The sequence below is a fragment of the Amblyomma americanum genome, chromosome 9 (genome assembly GCF_052857255.1).
Source record: "Amblyomma americanum isolate KBUSLIRL-KWMA chromosome 9, ASM5285725v1, whole genome shotgun sequence".
Taxonomy (NCBI): Eukaryota; Metazoa; Arthropoda; class Arachnida; order Ixodida; family Ixodidae; genus Amblyomma; species Amblyomma americanum.
Genome location: NC_135505.1, coordinates 126,515,390 through 126,539,273, shown reverse-complemented (window position 1 = coordinate 126,539,273; position 23,884 = coordinate 126,515,390). Strand labels below are relative to the sequence as shown.

The 23,884-nt window shown below is 44.5% G+C and overlaps 1 protein-coding gene across 2 annotated transcripts in view; it reads right to left on the bottom strand.

The window, feature by feature from the left end:
- Hn (phenylalanine hydroxylase) overlaps positions 1–23,884 on the bottom strand; it is an 83,448-nt gene that overhangs the window by 43,111 nt on the left and 16,453 nt on the right. The window contains exons 1-3 of one of the 2 annotated variants that reach the window (XM_077637155.1): positions 16,723–16,869; positions 9,033–9,155; positions 6,527–6,707 (exon numbers count right to left, since the gene is read on the bottom strand). In XM_077637155.1, the coding sequence (XP_077493281.1) occupies positions 6,527–6,707; positions 9,033–9,155; positions 16,723–16,734 (316 nt within the window). In that variant the 5' untranslated portion in view covers positions 16,735–16,869. Of the gene's footprint in view, positions 1–6,526; positions 6,708–9,032; positions 9,156–16,722; positions 16,870–23,884 lie in introns of those variants that run through there. The other variant, XM_077637154.1, reaches the window with a different exon arrangement.

The following is a 23,884-nucleotide window of genomic DNA, read 5'->3' as shown; positions in this document are numbered from 1 at the left end:
TTCACGAATATAGGAATCTAAGTTCCTCGGCTTAATTAAAAAGAAAATATATTTGCTTTCAATGCGAAGATAGCGTTACCGTCCCTCAAGGTCTTTCGTGTGTTTTTTTTTCAATTTTTGGGTGGTCTGGCTTAATCTTCCAACCAAGTGGCTGTACTTTTTTTACTTTCTAATCACTGCTTATTCTGTTTCTTGTCTTTCATGTATTGTTGATAAGAAGTAATTGGCCGCCCCTATGCTATACAAATTCTGGACCGACATTCATAGGAACCATATTTAAATAATAAAAAAATATATATTCAGAGCTACACCTTAATAACAAGTGGGGGGGGGGGGGGGGGTGTAGGCAGCTACTTGAATATCTGCACTCGCGCTATCTTTACATACACATTCTTAGTCGAAAACATTAAGCAATGTAATTATATGATATATACCCATAATAAGATAGTTGTCACAACATGAAGAGATTATTATTATGATAATATATCAAGGCGTGAAGAAAGAACGAGATTAGAAATCGTGGATGTCGCTCTGGGCACGCTGTCTCAGTGGGAAGGGGTAAAGAGGAGGGCGAATATTCAAATAATTGCAGCGTGCAAAGATGGCGTCTATCTTTATGGATGATACAAGCGCAACGATGTATGGTATGCCAAGCCAAGAAGAGCTACTCTAAGTCAACAGCAGCCACGATACAGTTTATAGAGAAAGTCCAGGCTGAAATTCCGTCTTCTGGTGCGATCGGGTATTGAGTTATACGGCGTTCCAAGGTGTTACAAAAGATAGGTATGAATAGTCATTAGCTTAACGGCTAACGATGCATTAAAGTTATTGTGATTGCAAATATGGTTCTTCCTGCTTCATTGTTCCTCTCTTTAAATTTTGATGAAGTTGAATGCAACGTGGCATTTATATACGACAATTCTTTTTTTTGCTCCTTAAATGTCAATTGCAGCACCACATATTAATTTGCTGCAGAACAGAAAAAAAAAATACTTGCAAACTTACTTCCATTCCCCTAAAAAGCGATATTTGCAGTTATGCTCTCTTTGTTTCTCGTGTTATTATCGTACACAACTAAAACATTCTATAAAAGTTGCAGTCACGCATATCAGCTTCTAGCGTGTTCGGCACCGTTCACGGTTTTTTGTGCGCGTAAATAAAGCGCGGCCGAAAAATCGCGAAGTGTACCAACTGTACGGAGCACTGTCGCAACGAGCTGGCATCATTTTGTGTTCCAAACCAAATCAAACGAAACTTATTTTCCTGAAACTGGATGTTCGCCGAGGCTCAAATCTCTACAAAACAGTTTGACAAAAGCCCCGTAAAACAAAACATGGCATGGCAGGAGCAAACAGAAACGAATGAACAATTCATGAACAATGCAGGAGTAGACATAAAAAAGCGTATAAAGGCATACATCAGTATAACACAACAGAAACAAGCAAACAAATGGTTTGTTAATAATAAATGCAGTAGACACATTACAACAATATGAAACAGTTCGCAAAGACTATGATATTAACTTTTATAATGACTTGGAGAATAATAGTAAAGGAATTAAAGACGGAGGGATATAGATTTAAATTTGCACAAAGTAACTTCTAGCGGAGGTTTGTCCTAGAAGAGCAATTGTTTTTAGTTTTTGGAATCTATGTTTTTTTTCTGTTTTCGCCTTCGTGTCGCTGTCTCGGCATTACAATAATAAAAAAAAACACTAAAACATAGCGTGAAGAGTTATTGGACCCCCCCCCCCCCCCCCCTCCCCACTCCCGGATCAATTAATGTTTACAAGACTAAGATAGCTTAAAAAAAATAAACGCTTCTCAGTCAGATATTCCGTTACTCTTGTCCTTAGCTCCCGCGCCCAAGGGTATGTCTGGATCGGCGAGAGTCAAACAAACAAAATAATTTTCTACAGTCTAGTGCCTGGTCCATGTTCGATCAGTCTGGGTCTCAGACTGCGCTAACCAATAGGCAAGATCGGTGAAGCTCTGCGTGCCTCCTTACTAAACAATTCCAACAGCAGTCGCAGATGGTGAACGCGAATCCCACGCGGCAAGCAGCGGCCCAATTGTTTGCTCACGGCCGTTTCCCCACTGAGACTGCGTGCGCAGCTGGAAAGACGTAGTGTGTGCTTAGCGCAAGCACCGTACTCCCCCAGCTGGCAAGTAGAAATGAAAGTCTGGTAGGCGGAATTGTGAGGCTGTCGATGATCAGGATTTGGTGTTGGCATTAACTCGGCTTCAAACACATACCTGCCGTTGGATCTCTGCAAGAGCTGTTAATTTCATAATGTCAGCCCACATTCATTTTGCTGGTTATGCGGGCCTTTAGAGCAGATGCACAATAAAGAACATCTTAGGGTTATAGCCCGACCCCCGCTGTAGGGTTTCTTGATTGGACTGTTCCGTGTGTAGCTGTTATCAAAACAAAATATTGCCTATGCAGGTCTGAGCCATAATGGACTTCCTGGTCCGACACTAATAATGTCGAGAGTAGCCGCACTGTGGTCCCTTCTTTACATGAAAGAGTTATTCATGCAGTGGGGGTAGTAAGGTGCAAAGCATCTATCGATGCCTCAAATTAATCGCCAAGGATGGTGGGACATTAAGGATTTTTTCTTAGTTTTATAAACAAGCATATCATTCGTTGAAAAAAGAAACAAGAAGTAGGCCTGCAAATTAACGCAAAATAAAGTGAGCTAAGGGAAGTAAGATTTGGATGGAAAAATCATAGGGGTAACGGCAAAGGCAGGAAGAGAGTACATGAAATGAGGAAACAATAAATGCGTGTCAAGAATAAACCAACTAAAGTGAGGGAGAAACAAGTATGCGCAGGATATGTAATGAAGAGTAATGATAACAAATTGTTGCTAAGGGAAACGGAATGAATTCTAAGGATATAAAACGTAGCAGGGGACGGCATAAATTAGGTGGACGGGTGAGGTTAGAAAGTTTGAGATGGGATTAGGAAATGGCGATGTGGGCAGCAGCGTTCGCGGGACCGAGTTATCGAGAGATATAGGAGGACACTTCATCTTTCTGTGGACGTAGTTAGGCTGACGACATTAATGGCGACCCTAATTTTCAGTAATCTTTGAAGAGAATTACATATTTCGAAAGATAGTGAAGGTTTGGAAGCGGTATGAGAGTCTACCTGCCGAGGCTGAGAAGCAGTGACCTCAGACTACGACAGCAAGAAACAGTTAACAAGTTGAAAAGTACGTTGCAATGCATTCGGCTGCTGATGTCATGCCAAGCAAGCAGCTTAACGATGCGCCTCAAAGAAACCTGTGGAACAATTGTTGCTGCCAATGACAATTTAGTAACCAATGGGGCGCAAACACTGAGGCTAACTAGAAAGCATCAAAAAAGCATGAAAATAAACCGAAGACCTCGCAGCGTATTACGCGGACGGAATTTATAGGGGTAAACGTGAGACACACTATAATAGCACCAGGAATTAGGAACCCAAGGTAACTTTGAGTGTTGAAGTATGCGAAATTGAATGCCAGAAGAAACGCAATATTAAATAACGCCAATAGAGTAGGTTGTGACGATAAAGGGGGATTGTAGCCGGTAGTGACGTGACATGACGCAGGCAAGTAGTTATTTGAAAATGTCCTACAACAGTCTTGCCGCGGCTTTTAGCAGGAAGTGAGACCTGAAGAGCTTTTGGTTATGTCTGCAGTGAATCCAATTCAGGCAGCGAAAGTGATGAATGCAAAATCGTTGCTTATATAACCTGATGATTGTGCATACGTGACCCCCATGTCTTTAAGTAAAAAGGCCCGAACCGTGCCTACATATCAATGTTCTGTTCCGGAGCCCACATCCATCCCGGTACCCAACTCACGAGCTGAAAAAGACATTGGCGAGGAGAAAAACATGGCGTAACGATGTTGAATTGGCCGCAACACCTCGGATCCGCCGGGCTGGGTCTCAAAAGATCGTTATTGAGAGTGGGCTTCACCTTTACACGACATAAACTGGCTGCGTTCTGGCGTTCACACGTCTGCTGATCGATTTTTCATGGCACAAGGCGGAAAATACTTATCTAGAAAACGGCAACAATGGGTGAACAACAGGAAGGGATGTTTGCCAGGGATGGGGGGGGGGGGGGGGGGGGCTGTGTTGAGGTGAAGAAGTTGTTCCGCGTGCTGCTTTCACTAGATGGGAAGCTCGATATCGATTGGCACAATATTGGGATTCCTGTCCACTGTTCTCTCTTTCGATTAGTTTTTGCGTGCTTTGTCTTAGGTGTGGCATGCGGAAGCTCGCTTAGTGTGAAGGCTCTGAAGTAAGAAACAAGCGCACAGAAAAAAGGCGAATATTTTAGTCATCCAAGGAAACAAGAATAATCTTCACATGATGCTGTCATCTGCGTGCTATTGGACATGGATATTGGTCGAAACTTCTGAACATGGCTGGCTTTATTTTTCTTTTCATACTCCTTCTAGTGTTCCTGGACGCCTGCAGAGCTGTATGGAATCTGCACGGGTGTAAACATCCCTCACAAAGGAAGCAAGGGAGCACAGAAGTGAGAAATTCATTTGCTGTCTTTAAACAGAAGGCCAAAGACAGCCGGTGCACATTGACTTTCAAACGAGCCTCATATGAGCCTCTTTAATAAAACGGTGGTATTGGTGGAGCGCGCGAGAGATATTGGCTTCGACATGCGAATCATGGAACTATAAGAAAAAACAAATAAACAAAGGTAATATAGCCAGCAGCTTTTACCTTTCGACCAGACAGTTCGCAGTAATGACCATGAATAGTAAAAATCGGTGGAAAAGTTGTAACTCATGGAATAATGAAATGTACTGAAGAAAATAAAATCTGAAACAAGCCATGTTTTTTTAGGTGTTTCAGACTACTTTATCATTACCCTCTTACTTTAGAAATCAAGATTTCACAGGCAAACCTTCACCTCTCTTTCGCACCCTTCGTTTACGCGGCGCGTGTTTTCTCAACCAGTGAATTCAGAAGACTTAAAGCTGAGCCTAATAGTTAGTATAGTTAGAAAAGAGAGTAGATAGAGGCGAGTGCCTACTTAGACTGACAGGTGCATAGTTTCACAGGAAGAAATAAATCTAGAGGCCCGTGTACTGTACGATGTCAGTGCACTTTAAAGAACTCCTAGTGGTCGAAATTTCCGCAGCCCTCCAATACGGCGTCCCTCATAGCCTCTGTCCCTTTGGTACGTTAAACCTCCATAACCCAAAACAAACTAGATCGTTTTTTTTTTGTTGATAACGCGCAGGTTGTGTTCCTCTTCCAGCGTCTTGTTTTTGTCGTGCCATTCTTGCCTCAGAAAGTGGGTAGGTTGAAGGTCATAAAACTAGAGACGTGTTGAGAAGGCAGGTTGGCGAAAATGTCATGATTTAAAAGCTGGAAGGGAATTAGACACAGGTGCGACAGCCATCACAAAGCTTTCATGAAAATTGCATGAGCTTGGAACTGACAGGAGAATAGTGGAGAGTACAAAACTGCGGTCTACAAAAATAGCCACCGCCATAGGTTGTTTTGTTAAAAGTAATTGCAGCGCCATTATAAACGTAGAGTTCAATCATCTTCAGAGCAGCCAATGGCCTATGAGAGAGCATTTAGGGGTGAAACCCTAATGCTAAAAATACAAAGCACTCCCGATACGGAGATAGGTCGAGGTGGCCCAAAGCGTCAACGTCTGATACGTCAACGTGGGTGAGCTCACTGCATCCCTCATGCTGCGCCAGCACACACACATAAATTACCGTGCCGAAGCAAGCATCACGGAACCCTTATCTTCCCGGTAAACTTTTCTTGTTTTCCGCCTGGCTGAATAAATAGTCCCTCCCCAGCACTTTGCAGTCTAGGGAGACTGCAGATGTTTTAATGAATCGGACGACACCGGCATAATGTACGGATTCATGACGTGTGTGGGTGAAATGGTCTTTTCCTTGAGTTAACGCCTTTAAGCGCCATTTTTTCTCTTTTACTCTACATCCTAATAATTCACTTCTTTGCTGCATAGTTCGGGCGTGCAGCTAGATTGAGACGGTTTTGCCGCCCGCCATTCCTCCTTATTATTATTCTTTCTCTCCCACTACCCGTTGCTTGTTCGGTTAGGCATAAGTAGGAAGATTACGACATCGCTTACTCAAAGGTCTGATTCTGGTGACGCAGAAGCTTGGGTTAGAACTCTAACGAAAGGTCGTATTCTGGAAACCGCGTTTCAAAGGCAGTGAGCGAGTGTTTGTGTGCATTTTGCCTAAGGTGTTTGCCACTTAGTTCTTGTCGATGAACAACGCCAAGTCTAACCTGTTTTGCAGTGATGCAATTATTCTCCAGGCATCACCCAGCTGAACAAATGGAAGCCATTTTGTATGCAAACAAGGTGATCTTAATGACAAAATATCCGTTAACGACAACCTGCGGTGCTTCAAGTCCCAGTTTTAAGGCTGAGGCATGACAAGCCTGTCATCAGCTCTGCAGTGATCTTACAAAATTAGAAAAATATTCATAGGTACTGCAGCAAGCACGCTTACCATCGGACTTAGGTGGCAGGTCCCTGGAGATGACTTGCACGTACTGCGACATGCTTTTAATCTGTTCCAGGGCCTCGTGCACTTTGCCTTCGGTCGGGCTGAAGTTCACAATGAACTCGTAGCCATCCTTGAAGCGAGCCGAAGACCTCGACTCAATATGCACCAAGTTGACGCCATTGTCCTGGAATTTGCAGAGTCCTTACATGCTAGCCCTTGAACATTCATGTAGCAGAGTTTAACATGCTAACGTCACTCGTCGTTTAGGTGGGCTTAATGTTATAATCTGCAACATAACAAGTCATGACCAAGCCCAACCTTCCACGTTCACCTACCATCAAAAGAGAAAAACCGAGCAAAAGAAACCACAGTAGTGTCATGGCAATAGTTTGCAGGTTGTGGATTCATGGAAAAAAAATTATTGTGGCGCACTTTGTTATTGCAGATGAATGAAATACATACAAGCATAACGAGACAGGTGTGCTCCATCTGCTGGAACATCATGACTTGTTAGCGAGGAAACGCAGTAATAATTTTTTTCTCGTCAATTCGCATCCCGCAAGCTTTTGTCCACGACTGTACATACGCTTTACTTTCCGTTGGCCAGTGCCATGGAGTTAATTTTCGACCGTTAGTTACTGCACCTTCATACAGGTCCTAGGACTAAGAACCTGGTCCTGAAGTGTGTCGTTTCATAATAATGAAGGCCGTATAATTTGCATGAGGCGCCAGTGGAGATTAGTGCTCTTTGGCGGACAGCGTGGCTTCTGAGCAAGCATGCACGTGCTAAACATTTCGAAGCCATGTTTAGCTCAACTGTAGTACGCTTTTAAACGTTGTGCTCTGTGCATGGTGGCAGGTTTGGAGCGAATCTCACATGTAGCGTTTACAAGCAGACCTTAAAGTAAGTTCCGGGATAGCCCGGCCATAATGAATGTGAAGAGAATGCCATGCGTGCCATGAGCTGACTTCTAGACTCCTCGATAGGAAAGGTAAAGTAAGAACAGTTCACCGCTAATTATTTACTTTGTTTGCAAATTGCACTTCCATAGGCCTTCTTAGATTGGGACGTTTCGAATGAATTAATTCAGTTTGGGCGAAATAAATGCAAACATTATCATAGATTGGTGACTACAAGAAATGGAATAGGTGGGGAAAGAATAACTAAACTGACTGCCGGTTTAATATTGCTAAGCACGAAATATTGTGCGAAAGCACGGGTTTTTGCAGGTGGACACTATTGGCGCGTACCCGAAAGCGCGATTGAGGTGTCCACTGAACCAGGGAGCCAGTTAGGCGCCTTTAGGTCTCTCAAAATCAACGGCGTCTATAGATTCCGCGGTATTTGAGAAAAGGAAAGACACGTAACTGCCGCAGTTTGTTGGTGGACGTTACAGCATACTCAAAGCGCGATCGAGGTGTGCATAGACCGAGTGAGCCAGTTACATTTGGTAGTCAGAGGTTTCAAACAGATGCACGCCGCTGAACCCCTGGTTGTGAGGCTAGAAATGCTTTAGCACTAAAAGTATATGGAAATATGTGCTGAGCACGTGTGAATTCGTAGAGAACCTTTAAGACCATCAGTCGTATTTGTTGCGCTCAAAAGCAGTTCGCCAACATTTAATTAAGCTCCTCGCTGAAGCATGTATTATATCTGCAAGCTCAGACTTCTAAGCATTGTGTTCATCAAATCATAAATTTTGCCGAATGTGTTCGCATGCTTTTCAACTCCTTTATCCCTTCCCTTACGCCACGGTTCAGGTGTCCAACGATATATGAGACAGATACTGCGCCACTTACTTTACCAAAAGACCAATTATTATTATTATTATTTCAACTCTTTATCTTGTGACCAGCACTTATACCTGAATAGATATATGCCCGAATGTACTACTGAACATGCCCCGCCAAAAGCGGAAGCAAATTACCACGTAAATGCATTTACGAATAAATTGCTTTGCTCTAAACAAAGCTAGTTGCATCAGTAAACAAAAAATGTGGGGAGTTTTACGGCAGCGTAACTGTATAAAAAAAGTGTTGAAGTCACATGTATCACCAAATGCATTCTTAAATTTGCAGAAAGCAAGGCGAGACTCCAAGGATGCTCTGTGAATTCCTGAGCAAAAACGGATCAATATTGCCTGGGTAAGTCCCAGCAATATGTTTTATACAAGGATACTTTGATTTAAAAACCCATGGGGCCTTGCACCTTGGGTTACAGTGTGAGATTTATAACATTTAACGTAATTCGAGCCCGATTTATGGAGTGTTACGTAGCGGCCAATACTACGTTATTGATGGCTGAAATGAATACGTGGCTGTCATTGTAGTGCACGTGTTTTTAATACGTGAGCTTGTGTGGCCCATTGTTTCTCTCATCGGATAATAGAGAGCTTGAAAAGCCTAGAGGGACAAATTGCCTAGCATGAAGCGCATGCCTGATTATATGTCAAGACCGAAAGAATTATCCTAAATCGAGCCAACTATAGAGATAACAAATCAATCTCACCTTGAATATCTGCAGAGCTCTAGCGAGAGCACCAACTTCTTCCTTCAGGGAGAAGATGACCGAGTTTGCGCTGCTAGCATTGCTTTTGGGTTCCATGATGTAGCCCTTGGAGATTCGTGTTGGCTGCAAAGGAGGCCAATAGAAGCATTTTACAACACTGCCGGCATAAACACGCAGTGAGCGTCAAACAAAGAGATGCGCATATTGAGCAAGTCACATCTCAAGCAGAGCTAAAATAAACTAATCCTTGAAACGTGAGAAATGAGAAAGCGTACTCCATCTTACATATCAAACGATTCCCGTTTTTCGAAGCTGTGCATTGGAAAGCGCATTCGACGTGGTCATTTTCTTAAGCGAATTGTATTTGTGAACTACAACGTTGTTTTCCAAAGACACTGCGCACAACTAATCTCACGCAAAATAAATCCTCGAGGATGAAAGGCTAACTGCCCTAAATCTGAAGTGTATCGGAACTAATATACACTAACAAATACGAAGAAACAAGAAATATTTACGGACTGTGCCATTTATGAACCTCGGCTTGATGTGAAAGAAGCGACCCAAAATTATATTGTCAGTGGCGGTTGTATAGAATTCATTCAGAATGCTTCGTATATTGATTCTAATGTCTAATAAAGGGAAAGAACGAATAAATTGTGATGTCAGCGGTAATACAATTTGATTTTGTGCGCAAAAGAGGCCTATGTTTTGCATATTAAGAATGAATAATTTGTCGCATATGCGTAATTGAGAGCAATCAAGAAAAAGAAATAATTTTTCAAAATTTGTAAGTTCGTTCAGGTTATCGCTTGTATAAAAGGAGAAACTTGAAAATTTGATGGTAATAAAAATGGCATGCCTTACCGTAAGTTAGACCCTGTGGCATAATTTTGAACAAGCTTTTTCTGAAATGTTATTTGCATTGTAATGTTACGTTGAAAGCAAAAAAAGTGATATAGTTTTGAACAGGCAAAGTAGGCTTATGTAGTGAAGTTACGGCTTTGGCAGGTCTTACCAGTTTTCAGTGGTTTTAGATAGTAGGAAAATTAGAAAATTTCTGACCTATATATAAGTACATGAATGATAAATGTGACATCACTTAATTTGAAGAGCTGTAATACCATCCGACGGCAATGAATGCATGACTATGTCATTGAATTCTTTAGACAAAGCACACATAACAAAATGCAGTCTAGCTTTAGAGACAGCTAGGAGTAATGGTAGTGTGCCGGCAGGGTGTCATATTGAAGAATGAAACAGAGCGAAAGCTTTAACACCAGAAATGGCATTACAAGCGCTGAACTATGCTCAACTTTACTTGAGCCGTAGGCGACATGCCCCTATACAGATGCGCTAAAGAAAACGCGCAGAATATATAAAATAAGCAGATTACATTGCAAGGGTTCAGCTTAAGCTAAGGACAACTTACCGAGCCGTGGAAAAAAAAATGATAGGTTTAACGTTAAGAGACCAGAAGCGGGCAGAATGTGTGAGGGAACAAACGCGGGTTAATGACATCCTAGTCGCAATCAAGAGAAAGAAATGGGCTTGGGCAGGGCATGTAATGCGAAGGCAAGACAACCGCTGGTCCTTAAGGGTAAAGGAGTAGATTCCAAAAGAAAGTAAGCGCAGCAAGGGGCGGCAGAAGTTTAGGTGTGCGGGTGAGATTAAGAAGTTTGCAGGCAAAGGGTGGATGCAGCTGGCAAAGGACAGGTTTAATTGGAGAGACGTTGGAGAGGCCTTTGCCCTGCAGTGGATGTAGTCAGGCTGATTATGATGATGTTGATGATGACATTGCTATAAAGTTAAGATTCCATGTGGTGGGAAACCAGTCCACTACAGCGCTGAATAGACTAGCGAACCTCCTGATTTCCTAAAAACCGCAGATAAGTGGTTGGCGCGTTTTCCTTCTTGCTATGTATTCTTCATTGCCTCGAAAATTTACCTTTTAGGTTGATAAAAACACACTGCCAAAATCCCAATGTTTTTTTGGGGGGAGGGGGTGGCAATCTTTGAATATCTTTGAGCGCATGATTAAGTAGGATGCCGTGCAAGCAAGAAGTGCAGTCCAAATATCGCTCTTCTAGAGTGACGAAAACTTTAGCGATGGACTTCAACCAATTTGAACGAGAAATTATTGTGGTTATACACATTATGCAAAGAGAAAAATTGACCGGTCAGCAATTTCAGGCTGCTACAACCTGGAGGTTCGCTATCACATACATTGCCATAGTAAGCAGGTTTTGCACCGCGTGCAATCTTAATTTTATTCTTCGGCATGCATATTTTATTCCTGTGTTTTCGCTGGAAGAACTTTATATTTTGCCGGACCGACCAAATGAAGCGAAGTGTTAAGCCCCTGTTTTGTAATTTCCAGGAGGCGTCTTTCATCCGGTATTACAATTCATTATATTAGCGAAGTTCGTTTCCACCTTACGCATGGTAATTCTTAGAATACCCGGGATTGCAAGCTGCTCAAGGGTTTATTTTGTGGTGCAAGACCCTGTTCTGAGAATCCTAGACAAAGCTCACACGCGAGAGCTGCTTGACATCGGTGGCTGGTGGTACCGAAGTCTGTAATCCTTTATGCGAAATTCAATTAAATCGCCGCAAAGGAAGGGATGGTCATATAAAAGCAGCTGGGGGCCCGCGGCATATCTGATTACGTCTGTGTCCGTGAGCCGTTTATTTGGACAGACACTTCATGCAAGTACCTTCCAGGAATGAGTTACAACAGCCACTCATTGATGCGTACGGAAACCAAAAAAGAAAAGGCTCGCGCGGAAGGTTCTGTCTGCTGAGTGCTTTAAGCCGCAGAACTTGGAATAGAATCTTTTAAGCATCAGGTTTTTTAATTATAAGAACTCTTATTCGACTAGCGCATTCTCAGCAATGATGTTCAGCCGCCGAAAAGAACACGCCCACACACGCATACACTCGCGTGCACAAAGAAAAATGACAAAGTAGCAACGCCTTCAAACTCTTGTTTTTCATTACTGAAGCGGAAGAAGCCTTTCATTTGTCGAACGAACGGAACATTCTCCAACAAAGAGGTTTTCTGAGAAATCAGCTTGTATCTGGAGGAGCGCAAAAGTCGAAGATAACTTCTTTTGGGCACACTCGTTGGGAGAAGTATTTACACCACGCTGCGCAGGGCTTTTGCGATCTGGGAACCGACTGAGCAGACTGATTAGGACTGGAAGAAAGAAAAACCTTTAGCAAAAAAGAAAGGCTAGCCTAATCTCGGCTTATGCGATGAGACATGAAACATGCACGTGCATAAAGAAGGCAATTTTTTTTCTCAATAAAACTCCTTGAATAGGTTGAAGGCGTAATAAACGAAGAAAGGAAGGCAATTATGACGGCTTACAAGTTAAGTTTCGCGGCGTAGGTGCGCACAAATTCATTTCCCGAAAAAACTTCATTTGCAAAATTTGAGACCCAAAGCGGCCTGTTAAGGGCTGTAAACAGAAGCTGACTAAACCCCTTTCTGCTCCGGTCTTGCCTGTTCCTAACAGGCCACTCACGGGCTCATTCACTCATTATTCAAGACATCATCATGCGGTTAGGCGAACATAATTGAATTTGGCATCAGCCGCCGTAGTGACCTTACGCCTACCCATTCAACAAACAATACTTCTCAGTCAATCAACAAATCACTAAGCCAATGTGCGCTCGAGGAGCAGCTGAGTTATACGAATTATTTTGTCTGAAAACGAGGAACAACGCCCGATTTGGGTATCTGATTTTTTGTTTATGTTGTTTATCGTCGCATTGCGACTCAGGCTATGAGGGACGCCGTAGTGATGAACTCCGGATAATTTACATCACCTGCAGTTCTTCAACGTGATCTGGCCTCGCACAGTACACGGGCCTTGAGCATTTCGCCTCCACCGAATGCAGCTAAGAATATAGCTAAGACGTGCTAAATAGTACACTTCTTAATTAATACTAGGTAGTTAACGTTTTAGTGTTACTGTTAGTCGCCGTATATATTGAAAGACGTGTAGCCAACCGCAAATAATATTCACATCCATTTTATTATTTCGAAAACGCGTTACTCTCGCTGCTGTGGCCAACCCAGTATTGGCTATCTCTACAAGTGACATGCAATGAAGGGGTTCTTTTGCCTTCAATCTTCTCGATAGTGCATGTAGCCTAATTTGTCGCAATGTATGGAGAGTTTGTTGGACAACAGTGCCGTGGGTAACCGCGTTTTATAAGTTCTAAAAACTACTAAAGATATTACCTACGGTGGGCTACTCGCCCGTCAAAAAATAGGGTGAAAAACAATCATTGCTAGAACATTAATTACTCTGTGTGCGTTAAGCAGCTTAATAATTGTATGTCTTAGCTGTGACCTGTTGAGCTACACCACTGACGATGCAATGCAGAAAAGAGCGCTCTTAAAAATAAAAAATTCTATGTTCGATAACTGCAGGACGTCTTAGGTGAACCACCCGTATTTACGCATGTGGGCTTTGGATTTTAGCCATAAAGCGCGAATAAGGTAACCATAGTGTGAAAAAGTTAAGATTATGCAAATATTTCCTTCATTTCGTCCAACCTGGTACTGAATAAACGAAAGCCCATCCTTTGTTCTAAATAAAGCCGTTGGCGAAAATAGATTCTAGCAGCAGATTTTTCCAAAGTAGAGTTTCTGTCAGCTTTGTTGGCTCTAAGTTCTGATGAAAATCATGGGTCCAAATATAAATCCAAAAGAAAAAAAATAGTTCGCAGTCCGTACGATTAGTGACACCGAAAAGCACTACTTCTTGCACTGAAGAGCTATGGTAGGCAAAGCTTGACGGTGCTAGCTATGAACAGTTCCAAATTGTTGATAAAGAAGGAATAAAGAAAAAGAAATGAAGACAAGACCCAAGACAAAGTGTCAGAATAATTATCTTCACGCTGCCCTGTAGTGCAAAATGTAACCCTCCTGTCTTTATTTTCCGGAAGTAACACCAACTGCAACATGCCTCTAATGACTGTCTCTTACTAAACCTTTGCGCATATGAAAGGGGGAGGAGGGTGGAGGAGGAGTGAGAACGGTGGGAGAAGTGCCGGGAGTCGGCCGTTCCTTCCGTGAGCTCCTATTGTCGATAGCCAGTACTCCCCCCTGGGGCATCTCAATACACAGTCGCCTAGGCTCATCGTCACTAGGCTCATTACTTCTTCATTAGGCTGATTACTTCCAACTCGCATTTAGATGCACTCTCCCACAGGTCGAGAAGTGTCCCCGTTGCGTTTGCGCACTGCCCTCTAGCGGTCCCAGCTCCAAGGCGCGTCGCTGAGCTGGAAAATGACAGTCATTTGGGATATCCAGCTGCAGGCAGTTCCGGATCCCCAGGAAATTGGCTAGGTCCCTTCTAGTAGCGCCTGTATTGGGGCTCAGCAGCCGAATCTAGGTGCGGCGAGAAGCCGCTTTGTCAAGTGTGAGGCTTGGCCGCGCATGAATTCCGCCCCTCCAAGGTCGTTCAAACCAGAATTCAAAAGCTTCCTCGGTGTCAGACTAGGCGACTTACCACTACTGTTTTGGCTTGTTGTCCGTGGCATCGTGTCTGCTTTTTTTTTTTTTTGCGAACAGAAAAAGACGAACGGCTCTACATGGTTTTAGACGTTTGGCTACATGTATAGGTTTATCTGGGATTGCTGTGCACGTCATACGGTCGGTTAGTGACACCACACTAATTTTCTTGCCATCGCGGGGATTTTTGTACAAACTGCGAGAACACACGCATGTACACACACTGACACACATACACGCCGCCCGGTTTTTGTGTAATGGAACTAGTAGTGCTTTCGCGTTAATATAGGAATAAGTAATACATGGTTATCCCATACCTGTCGACACATTTAAATCTTAGCGCCAAAATCAATTTAATCTACTTGTCCTGAAACAGCCATCCACGTGCGATGCACTGTGCTACGCTGGTAGCGCTATAACCGTCTATAAGAGAGTTTTAGCAGAGCAGTGCGGTATCCGGAGTCACTAAGGGCGGGATATCGGGAAGAGCTGGAATCTACTGCCAGTGAACCTGTAGATGTGCAGCGCATTACCTGATCACATGTGTGGCTCTGTGCGGAATGACGGTTCCAGCTAGCTTATCGTTGTGTTGGCAACCCGGTTTATCTGTTCAACCATCACCAGCTTAGCAAGATTTCCAAGATTCTAATGATTACAAGAGTTCCGAGAACGTTCCGAGCGTTACTTTCTTATGAGAGAGAATTCACCGTGTAGAATGTTTTTTTAGACAAAATGTCACCCCTACAGCGCATTCTTGACGGGACGACATTTGATTGCTTTCTTTTGTGGTCCGTAATTTTGGCCTGTAAGTGAATGTCTTGGAGATTGCAGGTCAACGGCACATGTTCCGCATGGTGTCACTATGAAATTCTGCTCTCTATAACGAAAGAAGATAGAATGAAGAGGAAAGGAAGATCGAAGAACAATCTCAAGACGGCATTTTTTGTCGCGCACAATGCGCAGATAATTCCGAAGGAACGAAGTCAACGTTGTGTTCACTCACAGCGTCTTTCTTTCTCACGCTTTCAGGTATTTACTTTTCAATTCTAGAAAGAAAGGATATGACAGCGCTCTTCTTACTGTCCTGATTTTCCATATTTCGGCGAAAAAACTAGAATTCAGTGTGATGAACAGATAATAACGTTGCCACACGTAAGATCAGTAAAAGCTGACTATGAATGCAGAACGTTTCGCAATCGCAAAAGAAAAAAGTTCAAGGCATGGAGCGTTGTGCGCAAGAATGATATCGTGGTTAAAGGCTCACTTCGTCCGGGATCTAGCGAAGCGAAGAGGTTTCCGCAAATTGTTCACGCCGCAACATCATTTTTTTTTTAGAAAGCAAAGTTAATGTTAGCAATTTTGGTATATTTGCTTGAGGGTGCAGAACCGCGCATAAACAGAGTGAGGAACGACGACAAAGTATCAAACCCTCTTTCTTTATGTATTCATCTCCCGCCTGATTCCAGCTTTTATTTACGCTTTACTGTTAGTGCTCCAAGAAGGCGAAAACAGACTGCCTCATTTCATTTTCATTTTTGTTTCGAGGCCGCTGCTTCCGTATTGAGTCCCACGGTTTGGCGTCAGTTCGCGTGAGAACGATAGCTTAGTTCACTCCAAGGCATGTCAGCGAGGTGCGTTTGCTCTCCAGCTCCCGGTGAGCCCTGTTGTTTGAACGAATGAGTGAACCCACGGAATCATCCGAAAGTTTCGGATCTTCTTGAGCTCATAAGCGCACTTTTGTGTTCTCTGTTTCTTTGAGACAAGAAAAAGCTCTCGAGGCTTTCTTTCCCGTCTTCCCGCATCCTCCAAGTTATCCTCTTTTGTGTGTTAAATCATGCCTCGGAAAACCCGGCGTAATTAAATTAGCAAGCAGCGCTAAGAGCTCCTTCAGCTCGGATGGAAATGAAAGCTGGGAGGGAATCGAAACGTGGTGGGTGTCGTTGCTGACGTACATCGATCCTCGATCATTGAGCCGTACATTGTCGGGACGACGCCAAACGGAAACAAAAGGAAAAGCTTTGCAGGAAAACCGAGGCTCAGCAAAAGCGACATCCCGAAAGAAATGCTTCCCTTGCCGCACGAAAAAAACTCGAAATGCCTTGCAGACACGTTGGAGACACGTGCAGATTATTAGCACGGAAAAGAGTGTTTCTCTCAGCTTACCTGAGTGGACATGTCAAGAGCACAGGAAGAGAACTATCCCAGAAGGAGCGCGTTGTTTGTGTTCAGCGTCCGCTGGCCGACTGTCGGAATTTATCGGGGACACTGCGGTTCGTGCGAGAGCTACTGTCAGGTTCGACGGGTTCTCTCTTTCTGCTGAGGTTTTTACCGGAATCTTTTTTTTTTATGCAGCCTCGCCCAGTCTGCCCTGCGAGACGGCTGCGTGAGTTGCCCTCCAAGTAGGTAATTTGCGCACCCTCACCCTTGCCCCTCTTTCTTCTTGGCAAGTCTCCCGCCGGCCTTCTGGGCAGTGCAGAGAACATTGCTCGACTTACTCTCCTAAAAACTCTTTCTTTTTCCGCGTCTCATTCCGTCCCGTCTGCGTCGTGGTACGAATTCGTCTCTTACCTCCAAGCGAATCTCGCCATATTCTTGTCTGAATGCCAGTTTCGAGTTGTTCTGCAGCGCACGTTTTGAACTGAGCGCCGCTATCTGTCATCAGCCTCGAGACACTTCACTGCTATCGTCCAGCATACACTAATGATTGTAAAGGGTGTGGAGAGAGCGACTGCATTGTGTGTTCATAGCGCTGATACATTCTATCACTACCAGCTCCTTATTGTACGGGCCCGCACTAATCGATCACCAAGGTAAGGAACGCGAAGATGTTGGCTTGAAGATGGTGTTGTGGGAGGAGAAATCGGTGCGGATATTTTCTATTCAGCGCCTTGCATGCTGAATGATCTGTGGCTACTAACCAAGAAAGATACGCGAAGGAAAGCAGGCTGGTGAGGCATCAGCCACACTGTTCTTTGTGCCCTGCAGAATGTAAATGACACACGATATCGTGCTCATCTATGACTCGGTCTATGACCGCAGCGGTGGCCCACTGGTTGAGCATCCGCCTCGCATGTGGGAGGTGCGGGGTTCGATCCCCAGTGCCTCCGGGTACCCACCGGTGATGCAATGGGTACAAGCTTTCCCCTGCCTGGTGCTCTGCTTCTTTAGGTTGAAATGCTTGGCAAACGGGTCTTTGTCCCCACATTGTGCAATGAAACCTACCTTGTGCCATGGCGCTCTTTGGCCGCAGATGCCCTTGCTAAAGATAAAGGGGACAGTACAGTAATTAGCGTATACAAGAGCACACCAAATCTTTCGGTTCTCATTGCGGGCTGTTTTGCTAAAACACTGCCAATCCGGTGCCAACAAATACACACCGCTTTTTAAGCACGCTATGATAATCTGTGGTGCGAAAGACAAAAAGCCGCAGGAAATTTTCGAGCCCTTGCAGATACAAATACATGGCCCTGAAAAGTGTGTCAGCGAGGCTTCTGTTCACTTGAACCAGATTAAACTCGTTTCCTGCTTGGATAAGCCCGTGAGTGTTTGAAGCACGTGCGTATTGCTGTTGACGAAGCAAGGAGGCGTTCCTTGAATAAACAGACGCAAGTACGCGCTTGTCCCGTCTACTTTCTTGTGTCCTGTCCCTTGCATAGGTTTTGTTTTTAAAGTGCCTGTTTGTAGCGAAGTGCCTGTTTGTAGCGTATCAGTCGTTAAGCAGCGCAAGACAAATTCGTTCCTTCCTTCAACCGTTGCATGTTCAGACACCGCATCCAATGAGTCCCTTGCGACCACAGAGCGCATGCAATACACGCCGTGATGATTATTTCTCTCTCTTCTATAAGCATTTTGCTGCCTCCCAAACCTCGAGCGATTGTGAAATTGTACCTGCAATGCAACGCTTGCAGCACAACCTCTTATCCTTTTGTTTACCGAGCACTAGGGATTCTGAAGAAGCGCAAGCTACTACCCACTGCTGTCCTCATCTCTTCTCTGCAGAGCAATATACGCCCGTTAGTGCAATGACACTCCCGGTTTCCGCGTTCTCCGAATCTAGGCACTGCAGTGCTTTCCTTTCGCACGACTTGCTAAGTCGGCTGGATCCTCGCCGTAGTATGTTCTCGGAGCTGTAGGATGAGACGTTCTACAAGGAACCCTTCCGTCGTTTCAACAAACCAGCGATGCACTCGAGCCTACATTGCTGTATACGTAACGAAGCTATCGAAAAAGAACGCAAAGGACAAAAAAAATGCTGATCTCGCTGATGTCGTTAGTGGCGTCTCGCTCGTACAATTCGCCCGGACGTTCTCTCTTAACGTCCCTTTTCTGGGGAGACGGTGGTCACGCTTATTATCATTATTAGCATCCCCAGATATTGCCTGTTGCCTCCTTCCGTGATTTTTTCATACAGTGTACAGAAGGGCGAATATAGGCTTTTAGCGCTGTTTTTGAATTAGTGTGTACGTCACCTGTAACACGCTTATTCACGAACTCTCTATTGGATGTTATTTTTTCTTGTTATTGCGTTAGCACTTGCATAATGTTGTAATCCTTTGTACATGTCTGAGCACTGTATGGGTGACAGGGTACTCGTCAGACAGAGAGCATCTGCCTTTTAATCTTTCATCTTAGACCGTTTGTGTCTGAAATATTGTTACAAATAAATAAATCAATAAAATATATTTATTCTATTTCCCATGCTTTCCAGCTTCTAGCTGGAGTGCTCCTCTTACCTGCCATTCGGCTAATTAGTGAGGACAGACAGAGATGAAGATTTGTCCTGATTAAAGAAATATAAAATAAATGTTTAAAATCTCCGCGGCTTGCACGACCAAGCACACCTGACTGTCTTGTTGAACCTAGGCTAGTGAAACAGTCCATGTGCGGGGGATGGCGGATGAAGATGGCGGAGCAAGCGCTCATTTTACGGAGGTTGTAGTAGTGGTCGCTAAGAAAAAGCTTCTTTTATACACGTCGTCTCAATTTCTGCAATGGTGCACGCATAGATTGGCAATTATGACGCAAGTGAGCGTGCTGAAAAAGGTAGTCCTTTCTTACATTGCCAAACTAACAAAGAAAACGAAAACATCAAAACAGACTACCTAGACACCACAGTCTTAATCATGGAAACAGACGTGCTTCTGATGCTGTAGTTTCAAATTGTATGTATTTGTGAGGGTCGAATAATGTGCCAAAGAAATACAACGTGGCCGCTTGTACACTGCATGTCATCATTCATTTTGTTCCGCCGCAGCTTGAAGCCTGTTTTTAACATGAAAAAACTCAAATATGAGTGCGACATAAAGGAAGCAGAGCGTTCTCATTACGCTGGTAAAATTGCATTTCAGGCTCCAGTATTTAAATACAAAGTCTTTTTAAAGACAAACCAGCTTTTCAGTTCAAACCAAATTAATAAAAGATATGGAGAAATAATTTGTTACAAAAGATGCTACACAGTCATGTCTGCACACAACCGCGGTGAACGATGCTAATGCATTAGATAATGACTTTATATAATGCTTTTCAACATGAGCCTCATTCGAGTTCCTTGTACTCGCTCTAGAGATGGGTGAATTTTAAAACCCGGAACCGAAAGAAAACGAGGTATTGCTGAAAGCACAGGTTCAGGCCTCCGCTCTTATAATGAACTTACCTACAATTTCTTTGTCTACAAACATGCAGACGTGACATAACAGCTTTCAAGAGATTTTTTGCACATCTAAATTTCCTGCACCTTACACTCTCTGCCAAAGAAATCAGAGATGAGAGGACACGTAGAAAAGTTCAGAAACGAGAACAAAGAAAAAAATATATACAGCAAGAAATGAAATTGAAAACCTAATTTCCCGAAACAATAGGCGTGGTTTTTGTCCGCGGAGACACACTGGTAGCCGGATCACCGTTTGCATTGCGTCGAGCGTGGCTCAAAGCCCATTAAGAAAAAAAGCCAAGGTATCCGACAAACTGCGGCCGCGATGACGGGCTCGCAGGCTGAAAGAAACTGCTGTTCCCGCACTAGAAAGACCTGACCTCAAAGCAAAGAACTGTGGCGTGAATGGTACAGTAAATCGGCACACGCTGCCAGCTACCATCTTTCTTTCGCCATGATGCTTGAATGCGCCGTTCGTGCTCATTTCTTAAAATTCTCGCCTATGAATCGGTTCTTCTTGCTATTATGCCTTAGGCTATTGCAGTTTTGTGTGTGTGTGTGTGTGTGTGTGTGTGTGTGTGTGTGTGTGTGTGTGTGTGTGTGTGTGTGTGTGTGTGTGTGTGTGTGTGTGTGTGTGTGTGTGTGTGTGTGTGTGTGTGTGTGTGTGTGTGTGTGTGTGCGCGCGTGCGTGTGTGCATGTGCATGTGCGTGTGTGCGTGTGTGTGCATGTGCATGTGCGTGTGTGCGTGTGCGTGTGTGTGTGTGCGTGTGCGTGCGCGCGTGTGTGCGTGTGCGTGCGTGTGTGTGTGTGTGTGTGTGTGTGTGTGTGCGCGCGCGCGCGCGTGTGTGTGTGTGTGTGTGTGTGTGTGTGTGTGTGTGTGTGTGTGTGTGTGCGTGTGTGTGTGTGTGTTCTTGGCCTTTATGCAGTTTTGTTCTCTTCCGTGCTTCCTTGTACAAAACTGGCCGAACTACCTCATTATCTACCTCCTCTCTTCGATCGGCCGGTTTACGATCCCGTCAGCGGATTCAGTCAGCGCGCAGTTGTCGACGCCGGTAATTGGTGGCCACGGCAGCCCCGCTGCCGCCATCGCTTCAGGCATTGTGAGCCGCATGCCGTCAAGCGACCGCCATCACAGACCTCCCTACTGGCTTTCTCGACAGAACAAAGACGCCGGCGTACGCACATTGAAATCAATCCGTGTTTACTGGCAAGTCACCCTCTCACACGCTGCTAGTGCTGACCAGCAAAGGGCTGAGAAGGTGCAAAGTGAGAAAGCACGACGAAGAATTCGTTCTCATAAACAGCGTAATTTCTTCAGATGTCTTTCGCTAAGGGTTGCCTCTCACGCGAAGCCGTTTAGAGGCCGACGGAGAAGGCGCAGACGGGAAAGGAGGTATGTGCGGTGGCTACCGGGCTTCGCCAAAGAATTTCTGATGCAAGCGCCCGGCAGTGTTGACGTGCAGAGAAAACAGATCGCACGCTGCTGGGCGTTTGCCAGGCCTTGGCGATACGCGCCCGCAGAAATACCTTAAACTTGTGCTGATGCAAGTCCAGTGTACGCTTTCGACAGACTGCGGTAACGCTTTCGTGTTACGCTTTCGAAGGAACTAAGCCAAAAAATGGGCGCCACACAGGGACGAATACGCTTACAGGAGTGACGAAAGCTAAACGTCAGAGAACAACAAGGAGCATAGGGGAATGTTTTTTATTTAAATCTGGGAGATTAATAAAAGCAGGAACAGAAGATTGGACCGCCGTCGCCGTACCGCACTTACCGCACTTACCTCCTGATAAGAGCGGTAATTTCCCATATTTTTATTGTGTGTGGCTGATGCTTGGCTAATACGTCTGTAGTGTGCCTATTAATTCAATTTGGCTGTTGAGGAAAAGAAATGGCGCAGTATCTGTCTCACGTATCGGCGGACACCTGAACCGCGCCGTAAGAGAAGGGACAAAAGAGGTACTGAGAGAAGGGAAAGGAAGGGGCGCCGTAGTGGAGGGCTCCGGGATAATTTCGACCACCTGGGGATCTTTAACGTGCACTGATATCGCACAGCACACGGGTGCCTTTGCGTTTCGCCTCCATCGAAACACAGCCACCGCGGTCGGGTTCGAACCCAGGTACTCTGGATCAGTAGCGGAGTGCCATAATTACTGAGCCACCGCGGCAGGTAATAGGACTATTATTGCGCCTTAGCACTGGCTTGCGGTATTTGCACCGGCATCCATGACGGAAGCACCTGTAGAGCACCGGACGCGAAATTCGCAGGTTGTTCGGATCCCACCGCCGGCATGTGGTTGTTTTTTCTTATGATTTTTTTAATCTGGCATTAATAAAAACTACCAAATTAAAAAAAAAGTAATACTCAATGTTCCTTGGCTTCTGTGACTGTTGGCTTCCGTCATGCATGTCATAACGAGCACCTCTCTCTATTCCCTTGTCTGACGAATAGTTCACCGAGGGCCTCGAATCTGGCAGTCTTGATGCCGGAGGTAGCCTAAGAGGGCTCTCGCACAGCTTCCGCCCTCGCCGGTCGATGACGCTCCACGTTATACTCGCGGTAATACAGGACGTACTACGTCTGCTGCTATGGGCTAGGGGTGACGCTGGTGATCACTCTCAAGGCTCACTTACACTGCACAGAAATACCCCTAAAAGCAGAGCATTGGAAAGCCGCCACCGTAGCTCAATTGGCAGAGCACCGGACGCAACATTGGGATGTCGTGGTTTCGAATCCCACAGGCCGCATGTGGTTGTGTTTTCTTCTGATTTAGTTAATCTCTAAATAACAAGAACTACGAAGTTAAGAACAAGGCATCCCTATGCTCCTTGCTTTATGTGACTGTTGGCTTCGGTCATGCTGTCATAACGAGTACGTTTTTCCATTCCCTTGCCTATACTTACAGGAAGCTGACTAACAAGTAAATTTTATCTAAGAAAACAAGCACATGAAACTTGGCCCTGTGGGAGAGGAGCATATCTTCACTGCATCGAGATGCGCGATCATAAGTACACATTTTTTGGCCACAGATGCCTTTGCGCCATAAAAAATCATCAGCATCATCAGATGTGCACATTTCACAGGGTGAACTTACAAAAACACGAAAACACTTAACCTCGGAAGATATTACTGTGCAGTAATAAGCTAGAAAACCACTCTTGGATTATGCACTAACTAGCGCAGAAAAAAAATTCTTCTACAATTTCGTGTTTGTCTGGCTGGGGCGCACTTGGGTTTCAGCGAAAATATTTTAGAAATCAAGGTGCATATTTGTTGACAACTCGTACTGTGTTCAGGGTGCGGAGTTGTTTTCAGCCTGGTAGCGTAGTCTAAACAGGGCCCCTGTTATTTCTGTGCGCCTGTATGTTCTGGCATTTAGGAATTCCCATTGTATCAAAGAATTGTCTTTTTGGTGTGCAAAGCGGTTAGTTTCACATGACGGATTGCTTAGCCTTTCAAGTGTTGATAGTTACACGTCCCCAACGACGATGTTCGGTCCAATTTTAGCAGCGAAGAAATGTGCCAGCAAGCAACGACTAAGTCGGTGTGGTTGTAGAGTGTTAGCCCCCTTCAAGCACACAAAGGAAGTTAGAATCAAGCGTGGGAAGCGAGCCAAAAAAGTTTTGTTCTGGCCTCTATTTTTATTGAATATACTGACAACTATATTTGTTA